General features: G+C 39.0%; 1 protein-coding gene across 1 annotated transcript; it reads left to right on the top strand.

The window, feature by feature from the left end:
• Positions 1–3,838: 3,838 nt before the first annotated feature.
• Positions 3,839–9,522, top strand: LOC132482973 (RNA-binding motif protein, X chromosome-like). Its single transcript, XM_060088243.1, has 5 exons — positions 3,839–3,947; positions 4,698–4,804; positions 6,721–6,940; positions 8,873–8,983; positions 9,512–9,522. The coding sequence occupies exons 1-5, from the start codon at positions 3,839–3,841 to the stop codon at positions 9,520–9,522; spliced, it is 558 nt and encodes a 185-aa protein (XP_059944226.1).
• The last annotated feature ends 7,978 nt before the right edge of the window (positions 9,523–17,500 follow it).

Raw genomic sequence — 17,500 nt, forward strand, 5'->3', positions numbered from 1 at the left:
CTCTTCATGCCAAGAGTTGGGCATGAGACAGGCGGTTAAGCAAGTAAAGTGAGGATTTATTTAAGCAAGAATATGCCCTCAGGGAGAGCAGGCAGTTAGGTGAGGAGCTGCTGCCCTGGGTTCCACTGGCAAGCCGGTTATGAGGGGCATACAGAGGAAGGGGTGGCATACTCATTGGGGAAGCAGGAGTTTGGGGGTCACATTCCCTGCTTCTTTGCAGCTCCAGAAGGGATTTTTGTCCTTATTTAGCTTAGTCAGAAGTGTCATGGCCTCACTGCATGGTGTGTGCTGCTTGTCTGCAAGGCTAATTTTATTGTAAGGAGAGCATAATGAGCAACAGGTTACATTTGGAAGTAGGAGATTCCTGTCTTTCCTCATCTCTCTTTGTCTGCCTTCAGGACACTTACCACCGAAAATGTGCAGTTTCCTGTCAGTCTGGAGGTTCTTGTTTTTCTTTGTCTGCCCATGGACCTCTGCTCTTTACCAGGTGCTTGATTTCCTGCCACCTGGCCCCTCTTCCATTACTCTGCTCATATCTAGCTACTCGCCTGCTGTAGCAATTACAGTAATCTTAACCTCACAGTCCTTTAATTGCATTGCAGTCACTGAAAAACATGCTTAACATCCAGATTTAATTTTGTTCATGAATGAGTGATATCCAAACCTCTGTAAGATGATTTTCTCAGACACCATCTGAGATTTCATATCAATTGTTTTTCCTCTCGTGTTTCTTTCCTGTCAAGCAGAGGACTAAAATATTAAACAATCATTATTGAAATACTAACAATTCTTTGATTTCCTACTATATACTGAACTTGTCCCTTCCAGTAGACTTGCTTGGAAGCTGCCGGTTGGCCTACATATTAGGTAGAAACCATAAAACCCCTAAATTAGGGAACAGTTATAACTTTGCCCGATTTAAAGATCAGCTTTTGTATAATTCATAGAGTTGTTATCTATCTAGACTATGGAAAGTGTCCCAAGAAATACTAACTGATCACCATCAACTGATCAACTGGTGTTTACATGAACACATTTCATTGCATAGTTTTCTCAAGTGCTCAATAATGGTTAATATACGATTAAGACACTACCAATGCAAAGCATTAACACCACAGGTCTGGGCTTCCCTAGTGGCCCAGTGGTTGAGAGTCCGGCTGCCGATGCAGGGGACACGGGTTCGTGCCCCGGTCCGGGAGGATCCCACATGCCGCGGAGCGGTTAGGCCCGTGAGCCATGGCCGCTGAGACTGGCTTTTGGAGCCTGTGCTTTGCAATGGGAGGGGCCACAACGGTGAGAGGCCGTCATACCGCAAAAAAAAACACCAAAAACCAAAACAGTTTTATGATTTTGACCAGTCTCCAAAAAAGGCAGGATTACAAATTAACCTCAGGCTCCCACTTCATATAAAAGTAATTACAATATTTTGTTTTGAACCCTGAATTATGTTTTCGGCGTTGTGCTCAATGTATGTGCTCAGTACATCATTTAACCTCACAATAACCCTATCTGATAATTCTTTATCATCTTGTTTTCGTAGACTGGGTAAATTTAAGAGTTTAGGTAGCTTACCCAGTTTCATATAACTACTAAATTTTGAAGTTTAGATTATTTTCTGTCTGCCTGACTTCGTATCATATGAAATCACCAGATGCATTATATCTTCTAGACATTCATCTTTCTGTTTCAGATTATTCTAACAGTTCCACTAAAAAAATTAAGTAAGTAGCATATCTGCATAGCAAGCAAAATGCTTCATGATCTGGTCCTCCCCATTTTTCATCTATCAAGAAATCCCTGCACTCTCCCTACTGATTACCTGGAGCTTCACGTTATTACCCCAAAATGCCTTTCCTTTTTTTTTTTACGGTACGCGGGCATCTCACCGTTGTGGCCTCTCCGGTTGTGGAGCACAAGCTCCAGACGCACAGGCTCAGCGGCTATGGCTCAGGGGCCCAGCAGCTCAGGGGCATGTGGGATCCTCCCGGAACGGGGCACGAACCCGCGTCCCCTGCATGGGCAGGGGTACTCTCAACCATTGCGCCACCTGGGAAGCCCTTCTCCTTTATATTGATTAAATTAAAGCAACTGGAAAGGGTATGCAGTAAAAAGTAGAGAACACATTCTGCTGTTGCAGTTTTCTTTAGAGTTTCTCCTGCGAGATTCTCTCGTGACTTTCTCTGTTCACCCCTCCCCCACCTCCACATCTTCCATCTTCCCTACCTCCCCTGTGGCTCATCCCTTCCCCCCCCCCCCCCACCGCTACATCTGGTTCCTTAGCCTCTTTCTAGAAGTAGAGCGCTTGCTCTCGAGCCTTAGTTTAGTTAACAGTCGTCTGAAGAGACGCGGAAGGATGACTTCTGAAGAGGAGGACAAAATAAGGTAAGAAATTCGGCATTTTAGGAAGGAGAGAATAATTTATACCTCAGGAGAAAGAGTTGACACCTATATGTTCTCCTGTTACCAGAGAAAGCATGGTAATTCAGATTTTGATTTTTCTCTCAGGCTTTTTCTGTAAGAGATAAGAGCCGAGTAAGTGGTGTTTGTATAAATATGTCTGAATAGACAGTGTCTCGAGAAGTCTATCAGTTTTCTTGAACAGTACGTTTAATGTTTGTTCTCCTGGAGAATCAGTTGCCAAGGCAGCGATGAAAAGCCAGTGAAGCTCCTGGAATTTGTCCGTGAATTGAGAAGTTGGGGGTGGGGGTGGAGCTAGGTTTGAAATGCTGCGGGAGGGAATATATTGAGTAGATAACTTAACTGTGATTAGCGGCGTACCCTCTTTGCTGTTGACTCTCACTTGCGGGTAGTGGAGCGTATGCCGGGCGCCAGTTTGTTCCGCTTGCACTTTTGTTTTTTGCGGTATGCGGGCCTCTCACTGCTGTGGCCCCTCCCACCGCGGAGCACGGGCTCGGTACCCAGAGGCTCCAGACGCGCAGGCCCAGCGGCCATGGCTCACGGGCCCAGCCGCTCCGCGGCTCGTGGGATCCTCCCAGACCGGGGCACGAACCCGTATCCCCTGCATCGGCAGGCGGACTGTCAACCACTGCGCCACCAGGGAAGCCCTCTCGTGCAGTTTTGATTTTTTCTTTTTTGTTTCCTCGGGTTTTCTTTGTGAAAGCAGAGGTTCTGAGCAATACAAGCAAGATACCTATTTTAACTTAAATGATTTAAAACTTGTAATTTTAGTTATCAAATGTCAAAATGTTGATTCACTTGACAAACAGCGTCTGATTTAATTTGGCATATAAAGAATGGTACTCTCTTTTGACCAGTGTTTCTTAAAGTCTCTCAATCTAAGTAAACACACTTTACATTTTCCTCAATAAAGGAAGTAACTCCCTCCTTTTCCTTTATGACTTACCACTTTTAAAGTTTGTGGGAAAAAATTATTTTAAACATTATTTGATGCATAGACAAGAAAAATGTGAGTAGATGTGAACAATTTAAAAATATGTTTAAGGTATATTCTGCACAGTTCATAAAACATATTAACTGTTAGATGTGTAGAATCCAGGACCATTTATTATTGCTTATTTTTTTGTTGTGTTTTGGAAAAGAAGCCTTGAACCCTGCAGGTAAAATAATTTACAGTTGCCTTCTAATCTAGTTTTTACATACAGGTTTTTGTAAGATATCTATAAAGAATGGAGCATTTGTTACGCCAGTGCTTGTTTGGCTTTGTGTTACAAGTTTCCTCTCTTTTAAGTAAGAAACGGCAAATATTTTCACTGCTATAGGGTACTTCAGTTGAGTTATAAACAGGTGTAATAGTTTTTGCTTATAATTTATTTTTTGCTATATGTATAAAGATATATTTTTAATTACTTACAGAAAAATGGCGGAAGCAGATCAGGCTGGGAAACTGTTCATAGGAGGCCTCCATGCTGACACCAATGAAAATTCTCTTGAAGTGGTATTTGGGAAATATGGTCACATTATGGAAGGTAATTTTTAGAACCTATATATATATATATATATATATACACACATAAACACAGATATATATATATATATGTATATGTTCGAAGCAAATGTGTATTAAACACACACCATTGAACAGCTAAGTTAAAGTGCTTTTTCTATTTGTAACACATGAGCACTTTTTTTTAAAGTTTCTGTTTTTTATTAGGAAAGCACTGGGCAATGAGGGAAAGTGTACACCTTAGGGGCTCCTACTACTGAGTAGGGCAAAAAGCAGCGTTTCTTTCTTCACCCCAGCCACGCTTTGCAGCATGCTGGGTTTTACTTACCTGACCAGGGATCAAGCCCACGCACAGTGGCATGCAGCATGTGGATCTTAGTTGCCTGACGAGGGATCAGACCCGTGTCCCCTTCATTGGGAACGTGGAGTCTTATCCACTGGACCACCAGGGAAGTCCCAGGGCTTTTTAAACATACTGTGGTCATAGGACATGAAATGGGATGAGATATGCTAGCTGTAGAACGGTTGAAATTATTGACTCTATTTTTAAAATACTAGAAATGATATAAAATGGAAAGGGTTTTTTTGCTTTATTTGTTTTTGGTTTTTGTTTTGTTTTTAAGTAACTTCCGGGAGGCTGTTACTGCACTGTGTCCATAACATGAAATTAAGGAGGCCTTATGAGAAAGTGTCAAAGGATTGATTATTTTGAAAATATGAAACGTTCAATTTTATGTGAGATTTAAATTAAAAATATTTATGTATATTACAGTTATGTTGATGAAGGATCAGAAGAAAAACAAGTCTAGAGGCTTTGCTTTTATTACTTTTGAGAATCCTGCAGATGCAAAGGATGCTGTCCAAGATATGAATGGAAAAGTAAGAGACTTTAGTAATATTTTGTATTCTCCATTTATTACTATTTCAAGATTTTTTTTTCTAATTTTTTAAAGTAACATGATGCCATATAAGCCTTCACTCTCCATTTTGTCACATAAGTATTGGATTGTCCGGTTGGAAGGAGATTGACATTAACATTAGCTTTAACAATATATTTTAAACCTGTTTTAGCATTCAAATGTAAAAGTAAATGAGTTTTAGCCTGTAGAGCTCTCCCCAATATCCCGTACTGTTATTTTTAAGTCTCGACTTTTTTGTACTTCAGAGTCACTCTTCCTTGTGTCACTGTTACAAATAATTACTTGTCCCTTACAACTGTACTTTTAATTGCATATTTGCTCAAAGAATTTTTTTATATTGTAGGTAGTATTTTTCCCATTTTATATTGCAGGTCATATCTTTTTATATTCATCATCCTGTGAATTGTTCATTGTTAAAAGTACTTCCAGTGCATCTCGGTTCTCATAGTGTGGAACACATACATTAATTCCCTTTGTCCTATAGCTTGGTTTCTGGTATGCTGCAGGCACTTGGCACATGTTGACCCTTTTACTTTACTTTCATATTTTAAGGTATGGTAGTACCTAGAAGTTGATCTTGACTCATGATTTTATTTTGGGTGCAGAGGTAAATTTGTGTCATGAAGGATAGTAGACCCCCATTATTTGTTTGTTTTCAAGCACAAGAATGTGTAGTCTGTGTAGACTTCAATTCTTTATTCAACAGATATTTTATTGCCAGGCATTGCTTTAGCAATTGATTAATGGTTGTGGGGAATACAAAATACCTATTTTCTTGGACACTTGTGTTCTAGGGTGAAAGATGAGAAACGTACAAGTAAAACTAAATACAATTTCATATGAAAAATATTAAGGAAAGTAAAGTAGGTAATTTCATTAGAGCTTAAGGGGAGTGGTTTTCTATACATATAGATCTAAGAATGTTAAATCCTGAATGTTGGAAGGGAGGCAGCCCTTCATAAGTCTGTGGGAAATATTTTGGACCCAGAAACAGAAAAGGAGGCCCTAACGTGGGAGCACATGGCTGTTGAGGCTGTTTGTATTGGGCCAGGGCCCATCCATATCCACCAGAAGTCTTAGTAGGAATTCAGCATTTAAAATTGTCTTCCAAGGATAACATGAAACAGCTAGGTTGTTTTACGTAGAGCAATTATATTATGATTTGAATACAGTTTTCAAAAACACTTTGGCATCTATAGAAGGTTAATGTAGGAAGTTGTTGGAAGATTAAGAAGTGTAAGCATTTCTGAAACATAAGAATATGAAGTACTATTATAAGAAGTTACTCTTTGGGGACATGTTTAAACAATTGAATAAGGCAAGAAATGTTGAGGACCAAGTAAGTGCTCTATTTAAAAATAAATCAAGGAGATTATTAGAAGTAAATACAGAAGAGCAATCATCTTGGAAAATTTTCTTTCCCTTAATATTTAATAAATGCTAAAAACGATTAGAGTAGGGATAACCATTTTGAATAAATAACTGAATAATTTTATTTTTTTAAATGACACGTATACTTTTATTTACCCTTGGGACACTGAAAACTTTGAATGGTAGAAGTAGAGAAATGAAGTGAGTTTAGTTCTCCATTATAGAAAATAAAAGGGTATATTCTCTCATGATAAGTGAGAGGTATTAATCTTCTTTTAATACCAGAGGACATTTCAGGGAGCTCCAATTGCCAATACGTACACTTTGTGTTGGATGACTTAATGAAAGGCAGTTACTAATTAAGTCTCATTTATCTGGCATGGTGAAGGACACCATCATTTCAGAAGAAAATGTTTGCTTTGGGGAAAAAAGACTGATCTTGGACTAGTGCAGTAGTAAATAAATTTGATGTGATGTTATTAATGTTATACTTAATCTGTTTAGTCTTTGGATGGAAAGGCAATTAAAGTAGAGCAAGCCAACAAACCATCTTTTGAAAGCGGTGGTACACAGAGACCACAACCTCCTGCAAGAAACAGGGGCCATCTGAGAAATCCGAGACATGGAAGAGGAAGAAATCGAAGAGGAGGAAATGGAAGAGGAGGAAATGGAAGAGGAGGAAGTGGGAGCGCAAGAGAGCATCCCTCACCTGGAGGACACCTGGGTAATGTTTTCAAATACAAGGCTGCAACCAGAGGACCGAAAAATAGTAGGTTTAACTGTATAGAAACCTCTCAGTTTTTATTCCATCCTTTATGAGCAAAGTAGTGTGTAAGAACTATCAGATGATGAATCACATTGATAGTCAGAAGTATTTCTAAGTGGTGAAGAATTATTGTAGTTATAAAATGACTTAACTAGGTAATGTGCAAAAAGTTAATCACCTTACAGGGGAATAGCATAAATTTTAAAGTAAATTCAGTCTCTTTTACCATTATTACTAATTGCCTCTTTTCTTCGAGGATTTTTCTACAGAGTTTCCTACTGTCGATCATACATTAGAATTTTTCACTTTAGGACCAATAACTTGATATGAGTTTAAATCAATGATTCATTCATAATCTATTAAAAATACATTGGTTAATTTTATTCTGAGAGTAGCCTTATTGCATCATAAACATCCTAGAGAATCTTGAAAACTCCACAACAGAAAATAAAAGTCACTCAGAATATCCACAATTCAGGGCTAAACACTTCATATTTTAGGTTTCACCTTGCAGTATTTGTCTTAAGTATATGTGTTCAGACATCTAAGCAAATCTCCATTGTCATTTTGATATGAGGCTTTTCTACCTGGGTCTCTGGTATGCATTTGGGAAAATACCTGAGGGAAATAAATAGAGCTTTAGATTCTAAAAGGTGTCTTTGATCCAGGAAAAGAGTAAAAAGCTCTCCTTCAGACATATGTATGTTTTCTTTGTGTGTGTGTATTAGAGGAGAAAGTCGTTGAAAATGCCTTTTTTTGGATTTTTTCAGAGAAGTTTTCTACTTAGTAAGAAAAGGAGGAAAAGCACTTTGCATTTCAAAAACTTGCATATATTTAACAACCTTTGCTTCATCTATTAACCATAACCAGTCTTCAGAAATAAAACATTTAGTTTCTTTTTGTGATAATTACATGTGTGAATTTTAGGAAATGTTTTTGGAAAGTTCAGTTAAAGGGTGTGCCCATTTTAAGATAACACAGTTTTGTTCTTTTCCCACTATCTTGACCTTGAGAAAAGTTGACCAGTTCATATTCTGCCATGTGTAAGAATACTCATTTTTTTCTTGCCTGTGGCAATACAGGGGAATTGGAATATACCTAAACATCTTTCTGGTTAGAAAGGTAACACATAAATTTTCAGTATTTAGTGTGCATTTCTTAAATACTATTAAAATTGAACAGAACGTAGCCCTTTTCACTGAGAAATTAACATTAAGAGTTGATCTGTGAATAACACAGGCTTGAACTGTTGATCAACTTACAAGCAGATTTTTTTTTCAATAACTACATATAAGATCACTGCATGATCCAAGGTTGGTTGAATCCATGGATGCAGAACTAGGGATACTGGACCAAGTGTAAAGTTATAAGCAGATATTCTCCTGCAAAGGGAGTTATTTGTATGTATATACTTAACTTTTAGGTAATGCATTTTTTATTCATCTTTTTTTCTTTTTAATGTTTTGATTTATACCTAGGTTGTTGTGTTTTTTAAAAGCTTCCTTGACACCAGAATTATATAACTAATAACTTACCATCTTCCTCCTAAAATGATGAACAATTCAGTTTTACATTTAATTTATCCAGGTTTTCCTGTACTCTCTCTCTTCTCCCCAAACCGCTTTCATACCAGTGGTTCTTTAGCTTTTTCCTCGATTTTCCAAACTGACTTTTACGGTAAGTCTTTGAACTCTACTAACTTATGTGTCATATGAGGAAACAATCATATTGGTTTAGACAGATAGGAAAGCTGAAGACTGGAGTAATTGTTGAGTGAAAATTTATAACAATAAGTGAAACTAGCCCAATGAAAAAATGTTGATTCTACTTAACTAAAAAGATTTCATTTAAACACAGGTCGTGGTGGGCATACTCCTAGTCCCAACGCGAGTTCTTCCAGGGGAGCCTTTCCAGTTAAAAGAGGACCATCTTCGAGAAGTGGAGGTCCTCCTCCTAAGAGATGTGCTCAGAGACGAAGCAGCAGTGGGGTGGGAAGACAAGGTAAATGCTATATAATGCAGAGACAGTTGTTTCTCATTAATGAAAGTGAGCTATTTTTAAACAGAATGTTTAAGCAGAATGGAAAGTGAGAAGTATATGAACATGTTAAACAATCACTAATTTATTTATTGATTTGTGGTTGGGAAATAATTTTTCAGTTTTTGATTATAGATGTAATAGGTGATTAGCACTGCTGTGGGGAAAACATTGCTTGTAAGTCCATGTTTGCTATAGAATTCCTCTTAATTTAAGTTGCTGCTAACACTTTTTGGTTAGTAGGCTTCTTTATCACATAGTTTCAGTATCAGAATTTTCATGAAAACTATGTCCTGTGAGAGAATGTTCTGGTCTGTAGACTAGTTTAGCTATGTATATTGGCTACCTGGTTTTATTAATTATTATAAACAATAATTGAAACTTGCCATATGAACTGTAGTTGGTGCTCTTAACTTTTTTAGCACTGTTTTCTGATCCTTAATATGGTACAGACTTGAAACAGCCATTATCAAATTGCCATTTTACGTGTAGACGATGAATGAAGCCAAATGTAGCACGATATTGACTTCAAAACACAACAGAAGCTAAGAAGCCTACCCTTTCCATTATTAGATGGTTAGCCTAGGGAACAAACAAGAGAAGAGAACAAACAAGGTCCTAGTGACCTCCAGGAATGAGGAATAAGAATTAACACATGAAGAGAACATTATTTATGGGAGATAGTTTCATATTTTGGAAGCGGTACAGTGTTTTTCAAATGAGCCCTTTATTGCTAATAAACAATAGAAGTCACTGTTGCTATCATCATACAAGGTCAATAATTAAGGTTGTGCACTTAAAGGAGAGAGCCAACCACTTGGTGATTGAATATGTGACAGTACTTACCAAAAATTAATGTTTTGCTCCAAGTTTGAGAAGTGTTCCCTACTGCTGGTAATTTAAAGGGTATGCCAAATGTATGGGGAACAGGAGATGTCAGAAAATACAATGTTCAGTGGTAACATTGAAAGGGAAACGAAAATGTGCATAAATGGAATTTTAGAAGGAGTAGTTTTTTAAAATGATTTTAGAGAGTGGAAGGCTATCAGTCTTTTGGATTTTTCTTTGAAACATTACTGTCAATTTTGAGATACTTACATAAGCATTTTTAAATTAAAGGTTCAGTATCACATGGAAGACAAAATTATGGAGGTCCTGCTCATAGAGAGCCAGTCTCTTTTCGGAGAGTTGGCTATATGTCACAGAGATGGTGGCTATGCTACTAAAGATAGGTAATAGAAAGCACAGTATATGAATTAAGTCATGGTTAGTTTTGTTGTTCTTGTTGAAATTTACCTAACACAAAATTGAACATTTAAAAGTGAACAATTCAGTAACATTTAGCACACTTAACAGTGTTATGCAACCACCAGCTCTGTTCAGTTCCAAAACATTTCATTACCCCAAAATAAAATTAATAAGCAGTCACACCCAATTTCTGCCCCCTTGTCCCTGGTAGGTACCCACCTGTGTCCTTATCTATGAATTTATCTAATCCTGAATATATCATACTAATGGAAGCAAACAATATGTGACCTTTATTATCCAGCTTTCCCTTAGCATAAATATTTTCAAGGATCATTCATGCTGTAGCGTCAATCAGTACTTCAGACCTTTTTGTTTTTTTGGCTGACTAAATATTCCATTGTATGTGTGGTTAACATGGTTTGTTTATCCATCTGTGTGAGTTATTCCCATCATTATGCTGTCATGAATACTCCGGTACAAGCATTTGGGTACCTGTTTTCAATTCTTTTTGAGTGTATATATACTTAAGGAGTGGAATTCCTGGGACATATAGGAATTCTTTAATTTTTTAAGAAACTGCTAATCTTTGCCACAGAGCCTGTACTATTTTACATTTCTGCCATGCACATATACTTGGTTTGTTTCTCTGCCTCTGCACCAACACTTGATATATTCTATTTGTCTATTTTTAATTATAGCCAGTGTGATATGTGCAAAGTAGATATTTCATTTTGGGTTTGAATTTCATTTCCCTAATAAATATGTTGAGCAGGTTTTCATGTCCTTGTTGCTCATTGTATATCTTCTTTAAACAAAAGTATATTCAAGTCCTTTGCCCATTTAAAATTTTTTGTCTTTTTGCTGTCTGAGTTCTTAAATATTCTGGATATGATAAGTTGCATTTAAAATTTTAGCTGCTTTATTTCAGTTAGTCAAGGAGAGATTATCCACACCCCTGAGCCAGCAGGGATTATACTCCACCACGTAGACGCTATGCACACAGTTGTTACGGACATTCAAATTCTCGGAATGATCATCCCTCTAGAGGACATAGGTAATATAAAATTTTGTGTTTATATCAAATAAAAACATTCGTTTAAATTATGTTATTGTGACACATAATTTAAATTGATGACATAATTTATGACATTCTTTTAAATTCAGTGACCGTGATGGCTATGGTGGAAATCGTGATAGAGATTATTCTGAATATTGAAGTGGAAGCTTTTACAGGGATTCATATGGGAGTTACGGTAAGAGTCCAGTTACAACTTGTAAGTCATAGAATTAGACTTAACCAGATCGTTGTTTACTCTACTTTTACTTCAGTTCCTCAAGGGTAAAAGTATGTTTAGCATGTCCTTTTAGATAAGTTAAAGACGTTTGAATTGTTTTGTTAATAGCTCACTTAAAATAAAATGCTATGAAGGGTAAATGGGCAGCCTCATCTTTTTTTCTCATTACAGAAAACCAATTTTAACATGATTATTATTTTTTATTTTTATTTTGTGTGCGGTACACGGGCCTCTCACCATCGTGGCCCCTCCCGTTGCGGAGCACAGGCTCCTGACGTGGAGTCCCAGAGGCCATGGCCCACGGTCCCAACCGCTCCCCGGCATGTGGGATCCTCCTGGACCGGGGCACGAACCCGTGTCCCCTGCATCGGCAGTCGGACTGTCAACCACTGCGCCACCAGGGAAGCCCCACTAAATCTTGTTAAAAGTTGCCACTCTACTGATTATTTAAAAATGCTAAAATAGGGGCTTTTACTTTCAAAGAAACTACTTAGGCTGAAAATGTTGCTCGCTCTTTTAAATAAATGTAGAAGCCCTGCACCGTTGCTACATAGTTTATATTTTCATAGCAGAGAGAGATGAAGCTTATCTTTTCAAATATTTAGCACTTTAAGTCATGTGATATGATATCAGAAAAATCTGTAATGTTTAGCGTTTGTTTATCAATCAGTAACTTCCCATGTGACTCCCGTGGTGCACCAGCAGCACGAAGGGCCCCTGTGACTTACGGTGGAAGCAGTCGCTGTGATAGCAATATGAGAGATGGATATGGAGGAGGTCCGGAAGGTTACTCCAGCAGGCAAAGTAATACTTATTCAAGTGGTCGAAAGCGTAGAAGACAGGAACAATGAGGGTTTCCACCCTCTGTCAATAGGGAGTACCTTGCTCCCCGTGACCCATACAGTAGCTCAGTTTGTGGGGCTTCCAGACGAGGTTATGCGGGAAGCCAATCTGAAAGAGAGGGCCGAAGCAGATATTAAAAATACCACCCAGTTATGCACCAAATGTTCGTTACAAAGGAAAAGTTTAAGTTGTTTTCCTTAATTGATGCTTGAATACTACTAAAAGAAAAATGTTGGTTTGTGGGGAAGAGGCATATATTAACTTTTCCTCTAGGAATTTTCAGACAAAGTGAAAACATGGAATTATTCAGAGGACTTTCATGTTGTTAATGTTAATTGAAAAGTAGAAGTCATGTTTCAAATGTTCAAAATTTTCAGAGTAAAAAAATTTCGTGAAATATGTCTTGTTAATTACACTGCTGAGTTAAACAAGCATAAAACTTTTGTTTGGAGGGTGAATTGTGCTGTTTGCCTAAACTTTTCCTTTGTACATGAATGTATTCAAAATTAAGCAATGTGTTATTTCTCCATCGCAAGCTGTGACTGTTTTCCAGTTAGGCTAAAGAAATTACATGTTCCTTTTTTTGAAAGCTTAAACGTGTAGAAGGTTGGAGAAGTCTCCAGAAAGGCTGAGAAACAATGCTTGCATTATTAGTGAAAGTCGATGTGTCTTTATCCCTTTAAAGCAATAGTATAGATGAGAGGAAAATTTAGACATGTGACTGTAAAGAGTTTAAGAAATCTTGAGGTTAAGTATCTATTTTCTGATCCATATTCAAGTGGCAGATGACCAACGTGGGAATAATGGTTATAAAACCAATTTTCCACTAAACGTAAGTGGAACCAGTTAACTTTTCTGAGTATATATATCTTAGTGAAAGTTAGTACCCCTAGATTTTAAAACATTGGGAAACATTTTAAGTAATACTGATTTCAACTTTATTTTGGTGTGCTTGATGTAACACAAAGGGTTTCGTAATATACTCATAAGTATAGAGTTATCTGGAGGGTTAAGGGTTTTTTGTCAGTGACCTCAGGTGACATTTAATTAGTAATGCTTAAAATTTGGGAAGAAACTTGAGTGTAAAAACTTTAAGCCAAATTGGAATCTGCAAAACTAGTACAGAAATCTGCAATATCCTTTTAAGGGAACAGCAAAAATGAAGTTAAGGGGAAGGAGAGTATTATTTGAGCCAAACTGAGGATTATAACTCAGGAGACAGACTCAGAAAGTTCTGAGGACTGTTCTACCTGTTAGAAGTCAAAGGCATGGTTACATCCATTTTGAAGAGAAAGGACAGTATATCACATCAAAGTGACATACAGATATTTTACATGAAGATCAGCAGGGATACGTAGTCTGGGTAAGCAGGTACAAAGTGAGCAGCAAGTCAACATGATCCCAGTACAGAGCTGGGAAAGAACAGTATTCTTTTTAAGAAGTTGCAGCATAAGTGTCAGAGGAAGGTAAAATAATTGACCTTTATGATCAGGAAGGCAATCTGTCTTTGAGGAACTCTGGTTAATGTGTAATGCAGATATTAGGGAGGGAGCGAGGATGTCTCAATGACCACAGCATTTTATGTTTAATTTTTCTTGGCTGGCCTTAAAGTACTGTATTTCATAAAATCCTACGGGGCATGAAAGGTTTGCTTTTAGTATCTAACATATCAGATTGATGAGTCAAATCCTTAAAACGAAGGGTAAAGCAAACGAAGTTTCGAACCCCAAACTGAACCGATTACTTTTTCCTGAGTACATGTTCATGAAAAACCCATAAAACTCTTAAGTGTTTAACAGTTGGGTGATCTTCAAAATACAGGGATACTGTGGGTTTGGTTCCAGAACAGTAAAGCAAGTCATGTTTTTTCTCAATTTCACGGCTTCTTATGTAACCCAGTCTTTCCTATTAACAGAAAACATGTATTTCTCCACTAGTTTTTAAGAGAACTGTGTTTGTTCCTTTCTTCCTCATGTGTAAATTCTCATTGGGTTCCCAGTGAATTGAAGGTGCTTGCTCTTCATGCCAAGAGTTGGGCATGAGACAGGCGGTTAAGCAAGTAAAGTGAGGATTTATTTAAGCAAGAATATGCCCTCAGGGAGAGCAGGCAGTTAGGTGAGGAGCTGCTGCCCTGGGTTCCACTGGCAAGCCGGTTATGAGGGGCATACAGAGGAAGGGGTGGCATACTCATTGGGGAAGCAGGAGTTTGGGGGTCACATTCCCTGCTTCTTTGCAGCTCCAGAAGGGATTTTTGTCCTTATTTAGCTTAGTCAGAAGTGTCATGGCCTCACTGCATGGTGTGTGCTGCTTGTCTGCAAGGCTAATTTTATTGTAAGGAGAGCATAATGAGCAACAGGTTACATTTGGAAGTAGGAGAGTCCTGTCTTTCCTCATCTCTCTTTGTCTGCCTTCAGGACACTTACCACCGAAAATGTGCAGTTTCCTGTCAGTCTGGAGGTTCTTGTTTTTCTTTGTCTGCCCATGGACCTCTGCTCTTTACCAGGTGCTTGATTTCCTGCCACCTGGCCCCTCTTCCATTACTCTGCTCATATCTAGCTACTCGCCTGCTGTAGCAATTACAGTAATCTTAACCTCACAGTCCTTTAATTGCATTGCAGTCACTGAAAAACATGCTTAACATCCAGATTTAATTTTGTTCATGAATGAGTGATATCCAAACCTCTGTAAGATGATTTTCTCAGACACCATCTGAGATTTCATATCAATTGTTTTTCCTCTCGTGTTTCTTTCCTGTCAAGCAGAGGACTAAAATATTAAACAATCATTATTGAAATACTAACAATTCTTTGATTTCCTACTATATACTGAACTTGTCCCTTCCAGTAGACTTGCTTGGAAGCTGCCGGTTGGCCTACATATTAGGTAGAAACCATAAAACCCCTAAATTAGGGAACAGTTATAACTTTGCCCGATTTAAAGATCAGCTTTTGTATAATTCATAGAGTTGTTATCTATCTAGACTATGGAAAGTGTCCCAAGAAATACTAACTGATCACCATCAACTGATCAACTGGTGTTTACATGAACACATTTCATTGCATAGTTTTCTCAAGTGCTCAGTAATGGTTAATATACGATTAAGACACTACCAATGCAAAGCATTAACACCACAGGTCTGGGCTTCCCTAGTGGCCCAGTGGTTGAGAGTCCGGCTGCCGATGCAGGGGACACGGGTTCGTGCCCCGGTCCGGGAGGATCCCACATGCCGCGGAGCGGTTAGGCCCGTGAGCCATGGCCGCTGAGACTGGCTTTTGGAGCCTGTGCTTTGCAATGGGAGGGGCCACAACGGTGAGAGGCCGTCATACCGCAAAAAAAACCACCAAAAACCAAAACAGTTTTATGATTTTGACCAGTCTCCAAAAAAGGCAGGATTACAAATTAACCTCAGGCTCCCACTTCATATAAAAGTAATTACAATATTTTGTTTTGAACCCTGAATTATGTTTTCGGCGTTGTGCTCAATGTATGTGCTCAGTACATCATTTAACCTCACAATAACCCTATCTGATAATTCTTTATCATCTTGTTTTCGTAGACTGGGTAAATTTAAGAGTTTAGGTAGCTTACCCAGTTTCATATAACTACTAAATTTTGAAGTTTAGATTATTTTCTGTCTGCCTGACTTCGTATCATATGAAATCACCAGATGCATTATATCTTCTAGACATTCATCTTTCTGTTTCAGATTATTCTAACAGTTCCACTAAAAAAATTAAGTAAGTAGCATATCTGCATAGCAAGCAAAATGCTTCATGATCTGGTCCTCCCCATTTTTCATCTATCAAGAAATCCCTGCACTCTCCCTACTGATTACCTGGAGCTTCACGTTATTACCCCAAAATGCCTTTCCTTTTTTTTTTTACGGTACGCGGGCATCTCACCGTTGTGGCCTCTCCGGTTGTGGAGCACAAGCTCCAGACGCGCAGGCTCAGCGGCTATGGCTCAGGGGCCCAGCAGCTCAGGGGCATGTGGGATCCTCCCGGAACGGGGCACGAACCCGCGTCCCCTGCATGGGCAGGGGTACTCTCAACCATTGCGCCACCTGGGAAGCCCTTCTCCTTTATATTGATTAAATTAAAGCAACTGGAAAGGGTATGCAGTAAAAAGTAGAGAACACATTCTGCTGTTGCAGTTTTCTTTAGAGTTTCTCCTGCGAGATTCTCTCGTGACTTTCTCTGTTCACCCCTCCCCCACCTCCACATCTTCCATCTTCCCTACCTCCCCTGTGGCTCATCCCTTCCCCCCCCCCCCCACCGCTACATCTGGTTCCTTAGCCTCTTTCTAGAAGTAGAGCGCTTGCTCTCGAGCCTTAGTTTAGTTAACAGTCGTCTGAAGAGACGCGGAAGGATGACTTCTGAAGAGGAGGACAAAATAAGGTAAGAAATTCGGCATTTTAGGAAGGAGAGAATAATTTATACCTCAGGAGAAAGAGTTGACACCTATATGTTCTCCTGTTACCAGAGAAAGCATGGTAATTCAGATTTTGATTTTTCTCTCAGGCTTTTTCTGTAAGAGATAAGAGCCGAGTAAGTGGTGTTTGTATAAATATGTCTGAATAGACAGTGTCTCGAGAAGTCTATCAGTTTTCTTGAACAGTACGTTTAATGTTTGTTCTCCTGGAGAATCAGTTGCCAAGGCAGCGATGAAAAGCCAGTGAAGCTCTTGGAATTTGTCCGTGAATTGAGAAGTTGGGGGTGGGGGTGGAGCTAGGTTTGAAATGCTGCGGGAGGGAATATATTGAGTAGATAACTTAACTGTGATTAGCGGCGTACCCTCTTTGCTGTTGACTCTCACTTGCGGGTAGTGGAGCGTATGCCGGGCGCCAGTTTGTTCCGCTTGCACTTTTGTTTTTTGCGGTATGCGGGCCTCTCACTGCTGTGGCCCCTCCCACCGCGGAGCACGGGCTCGGTACCCAGAGGCTCCAGACGCGCAGGCCCAGCGGCCATGGCTCACGGGCCCAGCCGCTCCGCGGCTCGTGGGATCCTCCCAGACCGGGGCACGAACCCGTATCCCCTGCATCGGCAGGCGGACTGTCAACCACTGCGCCACCAGGGAAGCCCTCTCGTGCAGTTTT

The sequence above is a fragment of the Mesoplodon densirostris genome (genome assembly GCF_025265405.1).
Source record: "Mesoplodon densirostris isolate mMesDen1 chromosome Y unlocalized genomic scaffold, mMesDen1 primary haplotype SUPER_Y_unloc_1, whole genome shotgun sequence".
Classification (NCBI taxonomy): Eukaryota; Metazoa; Chordata; class Mammalia; order Artiodactyla; family Ziphiidae; genus Mesoplodon; species Mesoplodon densirostris.